The sequence below is a fragment of the Haliotis rubra genome, unplaced genomic scaffold, assembly GCF_003918875.1.
Source record: "Haliotis rubra isolate DU_JTF1 unplaced genomic scaffold, ASM391887v1 Scf1240, whole genome shotgun sequence".
NCBI lineage: Eukaryota > Metazoa > Mollusca > Gastropoda > Lepetellida > Haliotidae > Haliotis > Haliotis rubra.
Window position 1 is genome coordinate 226,038 of NW_025765160.1, and position 18,969 is coordinate 245,006.

The 18,969-nt window shown below is 40.0% G+C and overlaps 1 protein-coding gene across 1 annotated transcript; it reads left to right on the forward strand.

Moving 5' to 3' along the window:
- Positions 1–287: 287 nt before the first annotated feature.
- On the forward strand, positions 288–2,661 carry LOC124266249. The gene is made up of 2 exons (XM_046701063.1): positions 288–572; positions 2,155–2,661. The coding sequence occupies exons 1-2, from the start codon at positions 426–428 to the stop codon at positions 2,638–2,640; spliced, it is 633 nt and encodes a 210-aa protein (XP_046557019.1). The 5' UTR covers positions 288–425; the 3' UTR covers positions 2,641–2,661.
- Positions 2,662–18,969: the final 16,308 nt, after the last annotated feature.

Sequence of the window (18,969 nt, forward strand, 5' to 3'; positions counted from 1 at the left end):
CATCTGTGGTATTCACACGTCTTCGCTTGGTTCAGTTGGAAGCAATACTATAAACTGATTTTGGAAACTCAAATGCTTTTCAAAAATTGTTTTTGAATAAAAGAAAACTAATCTCGCTCTATACCTAGGGTAAACAAATGAAATATTTACTTGAGCAGCGATAGCAATGTGTAGAAATCTGCCAACAGGCACAAAGAGGACGAGACATTCTTCTCAAGAATAAAGACACCTCTTTCTACTCTATGTCACTCATCTACTCTCTGTCGTGAATCAACTCTGTCAAGTTACATATAATGCCAACTACGACATGTATATAACTGAAGCACATCCCAGCGTGGGATATACCTTTCCCTTGCTCAGAAGGGACCGTTCAGAAGACATCTGTGTTTGTGATTTTTGTCATTAACAACTGATTGTATAAGACGATGAATCTTCGTACACGAGGGAACACAAATTGGAAGCGCATACACGAAGGATCACCAATACAATCTTCTCCCCGATTGCGATCAAGATCAGCTCTACCTGGACTGTTTCAAGTTGAACGTTTGATCACTCGTCGTAGACTCAAAGAGGTAAGAAGTCATTCTATGTGATTATTAGATTATTAGAAGCAGTATCTTCCAACTTAACACCAACAGTTCGTTAGTAAGGCGTTGTTGTTTTTATTGAATCAAGGCTGTATTAAATTAATCAGTCCATTGTCAGTCCATATTATTACACCGAGATATCCAAACATTTGCGTACGAATCATATATTCATAACGGAACCTTGATTGCGATACTCATATGCAATGATACTTTAAGGTTGGTATTCGCGTAATCGAGATAACAAATAATAATAATAATCTAAGGGACAAAGGAAAGTGTATCGGGTACAGTAACTTTTCTGTATACATAAATGAAAATGGTTAAAGATATTGTTACAACAACAAATGAGTGTTATTGGTGAATGAAGGCAAACGGAGTTTACAAAGTAGTATTCTGTCCTCATGAAATTGATCGTAATTAACACACACTTTATAAATTTATTTAAAAGTATCCAATTTGTTCTTGTGCTTCTTACGAGGATATACACAATGTCATGATAGCATGCTGCAAAATGTTACATTTGTATACGTATCATGTTTAACTGTGTAAATTGATAAGACCATCAGCCAATTTTGTTTAGAAATGTTGATAGAATGGAAAAAGAACACTTTGGAATGATTCAGTCATGTCAGTCATTACATTTTCCAATAACATTTTTGATTTTTTGTGTTGTGATATATCTTTGATTTATACGATACAATTGTTATCACTTAATTACTGTAACGTGCCTTTACAATTACTTATGGTCAACTTGTACCCGGATTAACACATCTGAGACATCGTGCATCATCACAACCTTCAAGTAATCAAATGGATTACATTACATCTCATTTAAAGCAGAGACCATATACCGATAGATTGTTCTTGGTAAACAGAATCAAAGTTGATGCTAGGAAAACACAGAAAATGTTTAAGTAAAGCATGTGTTGTTTTCTTAATGTTTAAATAAAACATATGTGGTTTTCTTAAGCTACCTTAACACCACTCCTCTTGTTTGTTCACCACAATTAAGTTCGTCTACATCAGACAATGATGACCTGAAGAACACATCAACAAAATTAAGACCAAGAACAAAATGAATTCGGTAAATCAATGTCTTATTCGGCTGACTGCATTTGCATGTTCCCACACGTGAGAGCATGTTAATTCTGTCCTTGTGTTTTGTCAGTCAAGTGTGATATAGTCAGAATGTGAGTGAACAATACATCGAAATGGGCGGAGATGAAGACAGAACATACGGTCATTGTAGCAACTGTTTTCATTACCGCAACAAAACAGTTAATACTTAATTACGTTAATACGGTTCCCTTACAAAAGCAGGATTAACTCCGGTATTTGCCTTAACATCGTTGATTGAGGTTCGTTTAGTTCATTGTGTGTCAGGTGGTTAATTATCAAATAGATAGAATAACAATTACAGCTCTATCTGATATAATTTGGAATCAATTAGCACCGTGTAGTGTTGTTTTTACGTTGAACAAAGTGAATCCACTCGTCGATTTGAAAACGTCATGTCGTAAATGTATAAGGAGCCTGTGTTATTACATGTTTTTCCTCCTCTGTTTAGGGTACAGAATATCTTGTCAAGTGGCAGGGGTATCCTATTGAGCAGTCGACCTGGGAACCGGATCAGCACATTCCAGCCAGCATCCGACGCTCGTACGACCAACCCGAGATCTCAGATTGTCAACGAGAGACCTTTTCCCGTGACGCTAGGCAGTCGTTTCAGTCAAGACTGAAGACTCGGGGCCTAAAGTTTTCAGTCCCCTGTCATTTAAACGTGTTTAGGGCCTTATTAAGGACTGACAGAGAAACTCTTCTTGGTAGAGAAGAGCTAGAACATCTGTGTCTCCCACCCTACTGGTGGTATAACATTGACAAACACGGCGAAGGCACATGTGTTGAGTTTCCGGTCAGGGCCAAACCCTGCCTGAGACAAAGGACCAAGTACACCGTGCATGACGGCCGAGTCGCCAAGATAAGCATCCCTGTGGAGACAGTTGTGTTTCAGGCTCGCACACGAGCTTGCACCTTGGACATGATCCATAGTTAAACAATAATCATTCTGATATATGTACAACGTTTTGAACATTCACCTTGTTGAGTTGTTTGTTTCTTTGTCATTTTCATACTACTTTGAAGCTCTTGAAACATACACAATGTCAGACAACCTGAGTAACTTACAACTGAGTAAGTTCAAGGACACTGTTTCTCTGAAAGGGGAACCAAGCCCATGTATCAACTGAAAATACCTAAGGAAAGATGATAAATTCGCAATGTCTTTGCAAATGACAAATCTCTTCCTTAAAAACTTAAACAAAGCAAAAGAAGAGTATGGCAATTTGACAATGGTTGACATCCTCAACTCTCAGCTTGCATACATCAAGATTCACCAGAATGATAGAATCGAAAACAGGCTAGCTACACAACGTGGAAACGTGTGTCGCAAATTGAAGAAAATGAAAGGAGGGAAACAGAAAATCAAATGTGAGAAAGACATATACACTATGGCCGTGTTTGAAAAGGAGTTGGTGAAATCCTCGGAAATGAATAATGATGAACGTGTGTCACAATCTGACTCAAAGAGAGTGGAAGTGGAAGTTCAGTGTGAGGAAATATGGTGTTCTTTAGCTGAAGACGCCGTAAACATCGCAGTGGATAGTGATGATCTCACCCAGCGACAGTCTAGACGACTCATGCATATTCGAGATAAGTCTGAGAAAACACTGAATTTTTTAAAAGAATATGGGTTAACACCCAAACGGCTAACATTGTCGAATGGTAATGCTGCGGACATCAACATTTCATATAGCAAAAGTAGCTACTCCAAGCTACCAAAGGCTTCGCTCCTTAGTTGTTGTGCTGGACAGGTTTGGAGTGAGTTCATCAGCCTATCACGAAATTGCCCAACTGTTTCCAACACTTCCACGATCTCATTCAGTCATTAACATGAAGAATGACATGACATCAACGACAGAAGTGAAGCGAGTTCCAGGGACTGTGCCAGGGGCCATGCTAAGCTTCAAGCATGAGCTGCAGAAGAAAGTGGCACAGAAGCTAAAAGGCGATCCTGATCTGAAGCGCGTCACGGTCCAGCTGACAGGCGACGGCACCCAAGTGAGCAGGGTAACAAACTTTGTTGTTGTGTCGTTTCAGCTGGTGGGCAGTGAAGAGACAATAGCCTCGTTAACTCTAAGCACATTAGCGATTGTGAACTGTAAAGAGGATTATGGTGCTCTGAAAGCAAGTCTTTAGCCACTGATGGAAGAGATAAACGATGTAATTAACGCTGGATGTGTAACAGCGGTACCCATGTCATGTCTAGAAACAAGGGAGTACTTGTAGTGGTTCAAAGGGATTTATTCGGACAAATGGACGCCCAGATCTGCCCTAACACATACACAATTCAACCATAAATATCATGGCAATACATAGACACAAGATAACGATATTACTTTTAAGATTTACAGTTCATTTCTGTATAATTTACAAATCCCTTAAGATAAAACATATTACGCTTTATATGAAGATCATGCACATGCAATTGAACAAATATATTACCTCGTCTCAGGGATGCAGGCTGGAATGCGTGATTGATGTACAGTGATAAGCCCTGCACAAATAAATATACTATATAAATATGGGATAACAGATATGGTACACTTTCATTAGCATGTACAGAATACATTATACATTCCCAAAATAATATACATACATACATGATACATAGAATAATTCTAACCCGTTTACACATACAAAATGTACATATATATATCCAATGAAATACACTTGGCATATACCTCTGTTGAATACACAAGTAAGTTGAATTAACCCTACCTTACAATATAATACACTACTAGCTAAAATACTACATATATATATAACAATGCTTAAAATACATAATAACCAAACCTAAGATGCCAGATACATTAATAAATGAACTTACCCTATATCATCTTGTGCAAAGAATGTGCTCACTATGCAGAAAGGAGAAATATGCTGACTGACCAGCAAAAGTTTGAAGTCGTCACTCCACATGACTAAAACAATCATGTGACCCCAGAGAACAATAAAACCCTAATCACAGGCCAAGCATGTGACTGCCTGAGTGACAATACCCATGAACCTATATACAATGAACAGGCTGAACTATCCCAGCTTACCTATGAGTTATTAGATTTGTGCAAGTGCTGAAGTTAACACAAGTATTAAGGAAAGTAAAGTTTAAATATCTAGGCTTAGGTTATTAAATATTTAGGTTTAGGTTATGAATTTACTTCATATAAGTTTACTATGATGATGATTAAAATCTAACAATATACTATTTACAAACATGCTGCTACAGATATATTTCTATTGGTGAACATTCCATTGCAACAGATGTTGTGTTTTGTTCGGATATGAGTTGAGTTGAGTTGAGTTGAGCTTTACGTCACATCGGCATTTTTCCAGCCATATAGTGACGAGAACAAGTTTGCATTAGTAAATATTGTAAGTACATACTCGGAATGAGTTTTATTTCAAAGACATTTATTGATTACATTGTCATTCAAAAGCAGAAAAAGTCATAGCATGAAATTTAAAGGCAGGCGGTTTGTTACATTTCATAGTTACAATTTATGGTTGTTACATTTCACAGTTACAATTTATGATACAGATCAACTTCCCTCAGGTAGTTCAGTATCAGATGGGCGCTCACGCGTGAGAACAGATCTTTTAGGTTTGTTGCATCATAATGTGAGTCCCTTGCAGGCGATAAGTCCACGCATTCAAGCAGAATATGCTTGACGGTGAACACCTCATCGCAAGAGACACACATGGGGGGTCCATCCCCATCCGTTTTCAGCAGATAGTCATGTGTAAATCGACTGTGGCCAATACGACATCGTCGTAAAACTACCTCATCGCGTCTTGACTGACAACCCAAGTAGGTATAACCGATTGTTGGCTTCAATTTATGGAGTTTGTTTCTTCCTACTTGAGTGCCCCACCTGTTTTGCATCAGGTCTTGAGTATAGCTTTTGATAGTGGGTTTGAAGTCACTGTACGGGATTAGCAGTGGAGACAGGGGCTTTTCGAGAGCTGCTTTTGCTGCAGCATCGGCCTTAGTGTTACCTGCTATGCCGACGTGACCCGGCAACCAGCAGAGGACGATGTCATATTGGCCAGTAGAAAGGTCGTTGTACAGTTCTAATATGTCCAGGATGATTGGGTGACTTGAAGTCACGTTTAGAAGTGCTTGAAGGCAGGATAATGAATCTGTAAAAACGATGAAGTTTTTGGACTGATTTTGCTGTTGAATGTAGGTCAAAGCTGAGAAGATAGCTTTGGCTTCAGCAGTGTAAATGGAACTGTTGTTGGGGATCCTAGAGGAGACAGTCTTGGCTCCAATGACTGTAGCGCTGGCAACTTGGCCATCGTCCTTGGTTCCGTCTGTGAAAATGGATCTGTGAGTGTTATACTTAGAACGTAACTGGTTGTATTCCTGTTGGAACACCAAGGGATTTGTTTCAGACTTTTTGAGTTTGGTGAGGGTAAGATCGACCTGTGGTTTCACCGTTTGCCATGGTGGTGAGGACAGAAGTCGGTATGGTGCAATGATGTCGAGATCAATTTTAGCTGCAGTTATGTGTGGTTTGATCCTGATTCCCAGTGGTGGAACCAGGCTTGGCAGTTTAGGAAATAAGTTTTCATAGAGCGGGTTGAAAACACAATTGTATGCTGGATTGGGCTCATTTGAACGTAATTTAGTGATATACTGCAGTGAGAGTTTAATGCGGCGTTGTTCAAGGGAAGGTTCAATGGCCTCTGCATATAGACTGTCTACCGGAAAGGTCCTTAAAGCTCCCAGGCAGAGCCTCAGCCCTTGGTGGTTGATAGAGTCTAATTTTTCTAAATTGCTTTTGCAGGTTCCGCCGTAGACAATGGAGCCATAATCTAGTTTACTGCGAACTAATGATCTGTACAAGTGAGTTGAGTTGAGTTGGGCTTTACGTCACATCGGCATTATTCCAGCCATATAGTGACGAGAACAAGTCTACATTAATATACATTGTAGTACAAAGTGGTTTCGTTTCAAAGACATACATTCATTACGTTGTCATTTTAGAACAGAGAATGTCATAGCATTAAATTGAAAAGCAGGTAAATTCGTTAGTGACATTACACAGTTACATTTTATGATATAGATCAACTTCCCTCAGTTAGTTCAGTATCAGATGAGCGCGAGGTCTGATCCCCTCCCCACTCTGTATTTGAAACTACTTTTAGCAAGTCTAGAGCCTTCAAGCACTTTGTTTTTAAATATTTTATGTGTGGTAAGAATGTCAGGTGGCGGTCGAATATGAGTCCAAGGAATTTGGCCTCTTCTACTACCTTGATGGGAGTACCATCTAAAGTTAGGTCTGGATCCTTGTGTGGTTTGTATTTACGACAAAAGTGAATACAATTTGTTTTGGATTTTGAAAACTTAGAACCATTTTCATTGGCCCATTTTTGGATTTTGTTAAGGCAGAGTTGTAGCTGCCTTTCTATTGCGTGCATGTTCTTACCACGACATGAAATATTGAAGTCATCCACGAAAAGGGACCCATCAACGCAACTGTTCAGAACGTTAGTGAGGCTGTTAATTTTGATGCTAAAAAGTGTGACAGACAGGATGCTGCCTTGGGGGACGCCCTGATCTTGGTGGAAATAGTCAGACAGTGTGGAACCCACCCGAACTTGAAATTGTTTGTTATTTAAAAACCAAGATATGAATTGAGGTAATAAACCCCTCAATCCAAACTCGTGTAAATCTTTTAGGATACCATGTTTCCATGTTGTATCATATGCTTTTTCTAAGTCGAAAAAGATAGATACTGCATGTTGTTTGTTGACAATGGAGTTTTTGATGAATGATTCGAGACGCACCAGATGGTCAATGGTACTTCGTTTTTTTCGGAAACCACATTGGAGGTCACTGAGGAGGTTATTGTTCTTCAGGTACCAGATTAATCGATTGTTGACCATGCGCTCCATGGTTTTGCAAACGCAGCTAGTTAGTGATATAGGACGGTAGTTTGAGGGATCAGTATGATCGCGGCTGGGTTTTGGTATAGGGATGATAATGGCATTGTGCCACGAAGGGGGAAAGTGTCCGGATGTCCAAATGTCATCAAATATATTTAGGAGTGTTTGCAGGCCTGTGTCAGGGAGGTGTTTCAGTAGCTGATAATGGATTTCATCAGCTCCCGTCGCAGTATCCTAGGGCAGTACGTAATTCGTTGAGGGAAAACGTTTCGTTGTAATCCTCCCCATTATCAGAGTTAAAATTCACTGGTTTCTTTTCTTGTTGGGTTTGATATTTCTGGAACTGAGGGTTATAATTTGATGAGGAGGAGTGGTTTGCCAAAGTTTCGCCGAGTTTGTTTGCAATTTCAGATTTATTTGTTAGAAGGGAGTCACCATCTTTCAGGTGGTGAACTCCTGATTTTGACCCTTTGCCCTCGATCTTTTGAATCATGTTCCACACCTTGGACATGGGTGTGCGGGAGTTGATTTTGGACACATATTTCCTCCATGACCGGCGTTTAGTTTGTTTGAAGGTACGTTTTGCCCTGGCATTTGTCATTTTAACAGCATTCAGGTTATGCACTGTAGGATGTTGTCGGAAATATGTTTCCGCCTTCTTCCTATTTTTCCTAGCTTATTTGCAGTTTGTATCAAACAATGGTTTGCGTATGTGCGGGTTTGCAGAGGACTTAGGAATACTTTTGTCTCCGATGGCATTTAGGACGTCTGAAAATAGTTCCATGGGGTCAGGGACATTCCTGAAGTTGTCCGGCTTAAGTTTTTCTGAACATAGGGTTTGGAATAAAGGCCAATTGGCCAATTAGTAAAATTCCATCTTGTTGATGGTGGTTCATCCGTGGGGTTGATAGGAGTAAGAATTGTTGGGAAGTGGTCGCTTCCACAAAGGTCGTCATGGACCGACCATTCGAACTGATTTAAAAGATTAGAATCTGTAAGTGATAGATCGAGAGCAGAGTATGTTCCAGTGGCAGGATGGAGGTAGGTGTTTGATCCATCGTTGAAGATGCATACATCATTATTTGAGAGAAACTCTTCAAGTATCTTTCCCTTACTATTTGTATCAGTACTCCCCCATAGGGGGTTATGGCCGTTGAAGTCGCCCATGATTATGCAGGGCTTCGGGAGTTGATCATATAAGTTCTTACGATCTGATAGGCGAACAGTTGAGGTGGGAGGGAGATAGAGGAAATATAGTGTAAACCCTATGTTCAGAGTCATGCGGACAGCAACAGTTTGTAGGTTGGTTTAAAGTGGAACAGGGCTATGAAGGATGCCCTGCCTCACCAGGATAGAAGTGCCTCCTGTAGCCTTTACGCCGGGAGGAGAAAAGGAGTGGTAGGAACTGTACCGACGAATGTCAAATTTATCGGTCCTTTTTAGGTAGGTTTCTTGGAGACAAAACGCAGATGGTTTGAAGTCTTGAATCAATAACTGTAATTCATTGTAATTATTCTTAAGTCCTCTGCAATTCCATTGGATCATGTTTTGTGGAGTCATGGTGCTTCCACTGGTGACATGTCACGTGAACGTGAGAAAGCGTTTGATGAACTCTTATTGGTGTCAGGTGGAGTTGGAGTTACCTCCATATCCAGAGGGCCAAAGGAGTTATGGACCTCGATGGGGACCTCTGAAGGAGAAGTGGCCTTTGGTTTTGTGTTTGGCAGTTCAAGTTGTTTTAGTCTCTCTAGCCTCTTTCTTTCCCTTTATCTGCGCGCAGTTTCTGTTTCTGGTTTTGGCATTTGTTCTGGTGTTTGTGATTCAGAAGTTTTGACTTTTGGCGTTGGAGATGGAGTGGCTGAGATAGGCTGAGTTGTGTCGAGTTCAGTTGGCTGAGAAGACGTGACCCATGTCAGGTCGGTCTGACATGAGATGGCTGCAGTAGTGATGGTAGGACGGGAGACAGCAGCAGAGTAGGTGATGGTTGAAGGGGCTGCAGTTAGACTTGCAACCCTCTTCTTTGCTTTGGGAAAGGAGATATTTTCTTTGTGTTAAATCTTCAGTATCTCGGATTCGCGTTTCCATACTGGGCAGAACTTGGAAGAGGCCATATGGTTACCACCGCAGTTTGTGCACTTCACTTCCTTAGTACAGTCGTTGCCCTCATGCTTGTCACCACAGCGGTAACAGACAGCAGAGGAACGACAGGACTTGGATCCATGTCCAAACTTTTGGCAGTTGTAGCACCGGAGTGGATTGGGGACATACACCTCCACACCAATGCTACAATAACCAGCTCTAATCGAGTCAGGAATGTTTGCTCGCGCGAACGTGAAGAGATAGGTGTTCGTTGGTTGAACAACACCATCCTTTTTGAAGGTAAATCATTTGACGGATTGCTGAGAGAGTTCCTTGACAATTTGTTCTTCAGTCATGTCAGACAGGCATCGAGCTCTGTCCCGTACAATGCTTCTACACGAATTAAGGGTTTTGTGTGCTGAGACAGCGACCTTGACATTTACAAATTCTTGTATTTTGAGGAGATTCAAGGATTGGTGTTTCCGGGTACATTCTATTAGGAGAGAGCCAGATCGGAGCTTTGTGACATTGGCAACCTCTCCGCAGATACCTTTGGAGATTGCGAAAGGGTTCAATTGCAAAGGTTGCTTGTCACAAGCCTCAATAATCAGGAAGCGTGGCCAGTAGTCAGGTCGGGGGCGTACTCTCGTCAGACGAGGAATTGTCGGTATCCATGTGTCTTCGTTTTGAACCGGGGTATTGGGAAGCCATGTCGTGGGTAATGTGGTTCGGCATCCCCTCTCCCCACCCACCGTGGAGTGTCAACAAGGACGATCTTATATTGTAGCGGATCTCCAAGCTGCAAAGACCAGGGAAAAGGGGATGTTATACTCCAGCGAATTTGACATGAAATGCTGTAGCTGCCTGCCAGATTAAAGGTCAGGATGGTTCTGTCCATGACAATCAATTGGAGACGTACAGAAATCGGAGGTCAGCATCACCAGATTGGCCCATGAGCCACTGCCTTCTGTGCATGGGTCTGCGAGGCTAATTTGTTTCGTAGAATATTTGTTAACATTTTGAACATGGTCAAAAGTGTTATGTAATACCACGTTTTGTATAGACATTCCATGCACAGGGCAAGGCGTGACCAGCCGATTGGTAGAATCGGGCCTATTCTACCACCCGTCTAGGCAAAGTTAGGGTTGAAGTGGTGTGTTGGATTAGTGAACACTATTGCCGGTTCCGTAATCCTCAACCACCAGACTCCCTTCCTCTGCCGACACAGGGATGCAACCCACGGCAAACGGTTTGCCCAATTTGATCGCCTCTTACGACCAGCAATGGGGTGCTGTGGACCTATTCGACCCCTGGTCCACACGGGGGCGAAAAGCCATTGGCGTTACCCAGCACCCACCACGGGGAGGTTGCTCTTCAAGGGGTGCCTGTTCGGATATGAAAATGATACTGACCATATTGGGCTTAGGAAGAGCAACAGGGAATTATGCATGTCCTTTATGTCTCGTGCACAAGGATAACAGGCACGACACATCTTTTGCGATGGAATATTATTCTCAAGAAGAAATGAAAAGGACTCTTCAAACGATCCAGGAACATGCCGACAAAATGATGTATGGCGCCCACCATTACCCACTGTTGGACATTCCAGTCGAGAATTATGTCATTGATGAGCTCCATCTTCTTCTCAGAGTAACAGATGTCATTGAGAGAAATCTCATCAATGAGGCAATCAGGCTGGACGAGTGTCTGTCCTTTCAAAAGAAACCCAAGAGACACCTAGACGACCTAATACGTTGTATCTGTAGCTGTGGGGTACCATCCAAGGCGTGGGAGGACAAAGAGTCCAAGCTGCTAAAATGGACAACCCTATCAGGTCGTGACAAGAAAACACTTCTCGTTAAACTACCAGAACAACTTGATGGGATCCTTAGCCCCATGACTGAATCTACAGTATGTACTCTGTGGACACTGTTTAGCGAGTACCATGACCTCATCACTTGTGACGATACATCCATATCTGGCCATGTAGTGTTTGAAACTGCCAAGTCTTGGATCGAGACTTTTCTCTCCTTGGCTCCTCAATCTGGCGGCTATCAGAGGAGGAATATTACTCCCTACATACACTGTATGGCCTACCACGTTCCCAACATGATTGACAGATTTGGATCCCTTAGGCCATTCAGCTGCCAAGTTGTGGAGAAAACTAATGATGAAATAAAAAAGATTCACCAGAGAAAATCTCAGAAATGGGATGCCACAGTTGACGCCCTAACCATTCGGAAGAGAATGGAAGACAGCAGCCATTTAGCTAGAGAAAAGCGGCCTTACTGCAATAGGCGCCTTGAGTATTGGACGGAGGAGGAACTTGCAGAGGCAAGACAGGCCAAAAGGGCTAAGATCGTGAGAGAGATACACGATCAAACGTCAACACAGGTTGATCCTGAGCTAATGCCTCTAGCTGAGTTACGGGACATGTTAAAGTCGCATGGAATTCATTCCAAATCAAAGAATAGAAAGGTTTTGTTGGAAAAAGTCAAAAACGTATTGTAGATTTTTATTAGATAAGTTTAATGTGGTGCACACATATGCGCTTTTTGTCTTACATTGTATTTTCATGTTTAGAAAAGGCATTGGACGTTTATGTGTATGTACGTGTTTGTTGAATCTCAGCTCTGGTTGAAAGATATTTTTGTTACATCCCAAAACACCAATTTACCTATGTTACAGGAATATTAAAATGTAAAGTGCCAGTTTTGTTCTTTGTTATCTATGTAATATACACAGGTACACGCACACTGATATATACACATACATACTGTAAGAACAGAGGTGCAGATGTTCTTCTTAGTTATTGTGGTTAATCACATGCATGGGTGACCTGACCCAATTTCTTTAATAGACCATAGGATTTACCTCCCTTGAAAATGTTTTAATTATTGTATCCATGCTTCATTAATTACCACAAATTACCGCCCTTGAAATGGTCACAATTCTTGCGTATGCCTATACTCAGCCACGGAACAACCACAAGAAAAAAAATGGAGATTTCCAAAATTTCCAATTTGGAAATATCATCTTTCCAAAATTTCCAAATTGGAAAGATGATATTTCCAAGGTTTGGAAATTTTTGGAAAATTAGGAAGGATTTTACCACTACTTCTTTCAGTTTATCCTTTTCCCAAGGATCCCCGTGAGTGTATAGGACTGTGTATTCGTCCTCCTAAGGAGTGTATTCGTCCTCCTATGCGAGCAACTATAACCAGGGAGACTATAAGACGTTGTAGATTATTCCTGGTATAACTTCTCTCGTCTGCATCCTTGTTGTTCTATGTGTCAAAATTGACATTAACTGTCATATTTGCCCTGATATGGCTAGCATTTTCCAAAATACAGTTTTAAGTGTATGGTTTACTTATTATCCACAAAAGCGCAAATAGTTTTTTGACCTGTCACGGCTTTGCATAAACACAAATTACATAGACCTACGTTACATCATTGATTAAATAAAAGTTTACCGGACCCACTGACTGACTGGCCAGGGGTTTATTACATGTCATAAAAGTGAACCCTTGCCAGGAATAATAGGCTTATTGTAGTAGAATTCATTCTTTAATGGTACGCTCTCTAATTAACACCTGACACAAGGGCTGGACCGTTTGGGTGTTGTTTTAAGACTATAGGCGAATAGAGAGCAACCCGTTTGGGTTTGTGGTCAGAGACGGTGTTATGCAGTTGGTGTATTCACGAAATATCATGAACTTAATAATAGATAATTGGTTATATTGTTCACACACAGGCGGACTGGGGCAAAAGAACCCAAATGAATTCCTTCTTAAAACTTCATACTGTAACTAATTAATTTGGTCATATACAATAAAAGGTGACTAAATGTCGCTATTTTAGATAACGTTAATAATTTTAGAGAAATCACTACACAAGTTCATATCACAGGTGATTCCAGAGACAAATAGTTTATCAGATTCTAGTTTATGAAAAGCATTAAATTCCAAACAATTCTCTAATGCTCAGGAATTTTACCACTTACATACCATAGTTTGAGATGTCGACTCGGAAGCCGACCTTTCGATTCTTATAAGGCTCAGGACATTGACAAGGGGTAGGCTTTAAAGTTTGAGGTGTTATTTTAGCACATGGCTAATCTCATGACGTGTTATTACAAGCTGGTGGTTGAAGTGAAGTGAACACATCGCACACTGAAGCCGATCGTGTAAAACATGATCAAAACAATCATATGGTAAACACATTTAAAGGGCACTGATCCAGAGCAATTTCCGCGCACTGGTTGTTGCTTTTGTTATTGCTTTCTCCCCTGAACATCGGATGATATCCCAGTATTTTCGATTGGTTCGTGACCTTTGCTGCAACCCGCATGCGCAATTGATCGTATAGGTGTAGATTGATCAACAAAAATAAAATCTTGTTTTACTCGATAATATTTCCATCATTTTGATTATAAACAAATGAAAACAGTTTGAAGTTTAATCATCTGCCATGACTGAAAAATAACGAAGTCAATGTATGTGTCGGGGTAGAGACTGCGATCTGGTAGAATCTCCGATCCTACCGGTAGAGATTGCGATCGGAGTCTCTACCATTCCTGCTGGCAGTTCGTCTCGTATAGTTCGTATTAGTGTTGAAGAATTTTTACTTGTTCTGTACTTCTCTCAGGTGATTGCATTAACATAACTACCCATAATTGGTGCAGCTAGTTATCCCATGTTTGAGAGCGAAACTTCGCGAATCAGTGACCAAGACGCTGTCAAAATGGACACTACCTCCACATAAAGGAACAATATGCCATTGATCTGCAGCTGACAAAGAATCCTGTTCCATGTCAAGTGTCTTTAAAGAACCACTAAACTTTGTTTTTGTTACTCTTTTAACCATTACATATGAAAGATTTGTGGTTAGTCTTATGCGGAACACCAAATTTATTCTTTCAAAAACTTGTGGTTAATGAATACCGAGCGATTAAAAGTGGCCAAAAAGTCGCCTGCTTCCCTCTCGCCCGCCAACGAAACCACAGACGGGTTACGTAACTCTGTCGCCAGAGCACTGCAGTGACGTCATATGAGGAACGATTTTCAGTTAGTTGTATAGAAAATGTGTGGCACGCTCATCATTTGATGATTTCTCGACATCAACGACGACATGCCGAATCGTTGCTTTGTCGTCAATTGCTCCTAGGGTCGGGCGATGGTGTCCCATGCACCCAGATTTCCACAGGACCCCGCAGTTCGTGCTAAATGGGTTATGTGTGTGAGTCGAGCCGCGAGCGTTGTGGAAGCCTGAAACGATATCTTACTTGTGTTCAGATCGCTTCAACGGGAAGTTAAAGAATCAAAAACTACTTACTAGTTGTAGCAAAATATGCATATGATTGATGACCATAAAGATTTTCTATGACACAACTTGTAACATAACGATTTCTTCCTCGGAAGTGAGGTTGTGGTCGAAGTAACAATATTGTAAGTAGTATTATATTGACACCCACCTCGCTGCCACAAGAGAAATTGTTATGATATATATAAATATGCAAAATCCTATTGGCCATCAATAAAATACATATTTTATTACCAGTAGAAAGTAGTTTTGATTTTAACTCGGTGAAAACAAACCTAAATACCATTTATCCTCAGACTGGCGGATGTTCCCGACAGAAGCCGCCATTTTAAAATACAAAAAAATCTGTTAGAATTAAGGAGATTATAGTTTGTTTTTCATCAAAGTTAGAAAATCAAGACTACTTTCTACTCTTTGTTAAATATGTATTGGAATCATAACCAAACGGATTTTTGCATGACACAACTTATAACATAACGATTTCTTCCACGGAAGCGAGGTGGGGTCGAAGTCACAATACTGCGCGATAAATTTCTTGCTACATTCCCATGGTTAATGTCCACTCACCAGTATGTAGATACTAGTCAATGTGCGTCTTTATATTTGGTCTTATAATCCTAATTAGTTTATTATCACACTTGTATGCATTTTGAAACTAAATAAAAAAGCAGACGATCTGCTGATACTTATAGTGAATTTATAACAGAACTGTAATATCTAGACATTTTATAGTTTGCCAATGTGAATCATAATTCGCACACACACCTAGTGCATGTTGTCTGTCTCATTACACTTCACGGCGAAAACAATGATTCTGTTGAATGCTACGACAACTGAATAAAAACAAAATGCAAATATTAAAATTAAAACAGATTAAAGTTATAGGAACAATATCAGGCCATTACCTTGTTCGAGGAATGTATCCATCAATATCCACAAAACTGTTCCAAATGATGTTTTTAACAGTTTAATATACGAAAAAGTGATAAATCTTTTCAGGTATTGGTGTATAGTCTCATTGGTCCCAAGATATAGCACACACCTGGCAACTAATTGCATAATGTCCGCCTTTCTTTTAAAACAGTAATTTAGTTAGCCAATAATGGGCAATCAATCAATGTATTGCCGGTTAATCCTTTGAAAGAAGGACGTTGTTTTTACGCAGACACCGACACGACAGAGTGTATTCAGTATAGATTAGTAAATCTACATACATAAACACTACCTTTTTGACAATTCCGCTGTGTAAGATAAAAGTAATTAATCAATCAGCGTGTTATCAGTTAATCCTTTGATCGATGTTTATAATGTTGAATATTTACTCCAGACACAAGAAATGCCAAATGGGAACCTTTGTCGGGTAATCTAAGTGTGTTACCACTAATTATACCTGTTATAAATTCATTAACTGACCATCAAAGTGAATGATGATAACATGTGTAGGTTTATACCACCTAACACGGGTTACAACGAGGGAGTATTAATTGCTGTATTGCGTGTGAAAACTTATGGGCCGACACTGTTTTGAGAATACAAACATATTTTTACATGACATGATTAAATATCGGAGGTAAAACGACACAGAAATGGGATCAATTTGGATCAGTCATTATACAAATAGGGCCTAACGGACACCAATCGATTTTGACAGAATCGTCTATGAAAACAAGTTGTAACTCGGAAACTAGGCAAAGCAGGAGACAAAATTAAATGACAGTAGATTGTGAGAACATATAGCTTTCATTTTCCACAACAATTGTCACGATTTCAGGTTTACACAAGCCTGTAAACACGATAATTTACCCCTAAAATGTAGATGAATTCTGCATCGGCTCTCAAAGCTATTCCTCATATGACGTCAGAGGGCGCCGCTCTGATTGGTTGAAATTTCGTTCGCGGGTGAGAATTGTGCACTGTTGTCAAAAAGGTCGATTTAAGTCAATTAAAGGTCGAAATGAGTAGTTTTAATGACGGGGTTTCATTTATAACGATGCCAGTTAGTGATTTATGTATTTGTACCCCCTAGGGTTTATGTGACCTTTAACAGTCTAATACCCGAAAAAGGGATACATCGATTCAGTTTTCACATTGGTGTATAATCTCATTGGTAAAGGTAATTTAATTAGCCAATAATGAGCATTTAATCCACTTGTGTTTTCTTGGCTAGTCATCTCCTCCCCACCCTCCCACCCACCCGTACCATTGTCTTGCTAATTAACATGGTCTGGTGATCCTCTTACGCCTTAAATAAACAACTTGCCCGACTGGTAAAAGAGGAACACCCCCCATCAACTTACTGGCGAAGTTATACATTGAAGGAAAGATGTTGTTTTTACAGGTACAGGGTAAAGGACAGGGTGTAATCAGTATAGATTGGTAAATCTACATACATAAACACTACCTTTTGACAAATCCGCTGTGAAAGAAAAAGTGAATTAATAATCAATCAGCGTGTTATCGGTTAACCCTTTGATCAATGTTTGTTTTGTATCTCAGCTGATAATTCGTCTTGCTGCAGTTCCATGAGCATATTGCATAACATGTAATACATTTGTCACATCAGACCTTAATTCATAATGCTGAGAGTAGATGTATTTACTCCAGACACAAGAAATGCAGAAATGGGAACCTTTGGCGGGTAACTTGATTGGTATTTACCATCATACCTGTTATAAAATTCATTAACTGACCATCAGAGTGAATGATGACAAATAACAATGTAAAAGTTTATACCACCAAAACACTCAACTGGTTACAGCAAAGGGGTAGTAATCGCTGAATTGCATGCAATGTTAATTGCCTGAAAAAGTTATAGGGGCCGACACTGTTTTGGGAGGATACGAACGGAACTTAACGGAACGCATAAGAAATACATATAAGCACTGGATGTGTACTGAAGTTAAATTGTATATACCTGAGTACAGTTTCATTTGTCATAAATACAATATGTAATAGACATCATATGTTCACATGGCATGATTAAATATCGAGGTAAAAAAACACAGAAATAAGATCAAATTGGAAAAGTGGATCAGTCACTATCACCATCTATGCATTAAAAAATCCGGAAAAGCATATACATGTACACTGCTTGTATACTTTATTGCAATCAGACAGGAACTACTGGGGGTATTCTCAAATACATGTAAACAACATCTGATGATCATCCACCCTTCCTAATGTCCGCTGTTTGGGTTGAAACATTTTGTCAAGGTGGCCAGAAGCCCAGTCCCTGTGTCCGTCATGGTTGAGGGAGCGAATACCGACAAGCGTGCAGTTTGGTTTGGTAATTAGACTGTTGGCGAGAAACATTAATCGCTCTGGATCAGTTCCCTCTTATACGTGGGGATATATACATGTAATGAGAAGAAGCATGAAGGTGTACATTGATTTCGATTAAATAAAATCTGTCCATATAGTCTCCCCGTTACCACTCGTGGCTTACGCCTTCTATGTTTTTATGTGTCTTATATTTCAATGTTTATATGCTGAGACTGAAATGAAACACTATCTTTATATACATATATTTGGCTCGTTTTTTACTCATTTGGTGTGCTGTCATTCGCATAATCGGAATATCCTCTTCTATCAAACATGGAAGGCCTGTCATTGTCTCTATAATCCAATGTTAATTTGCTTTCGGACAGGACATCAACATTTCTCTTAACTCATCTGTTTGGACCAAAAGGTCGATAGAGGGAAGTTTCCATGGTATATTCTCACGCCAAGTTATCAAGATAACAGTTACTACAACCAGGTGAACAAGTATATATGCATAGTGACTATGCAGCAAATTAACACCCAGGTAATTCAGCAACTAGCACATCGTTGCAGCCAACAGAGAGTAAGATCAAACAAGTCTAAAATCCCACTCCTTTGTCCAAATGATGTAATCAATGAAACATCCAATCAGCTTGTCCATCCTGAACGTTGTACATCTGGAATGCCGCTCTCCATGCAATAAACA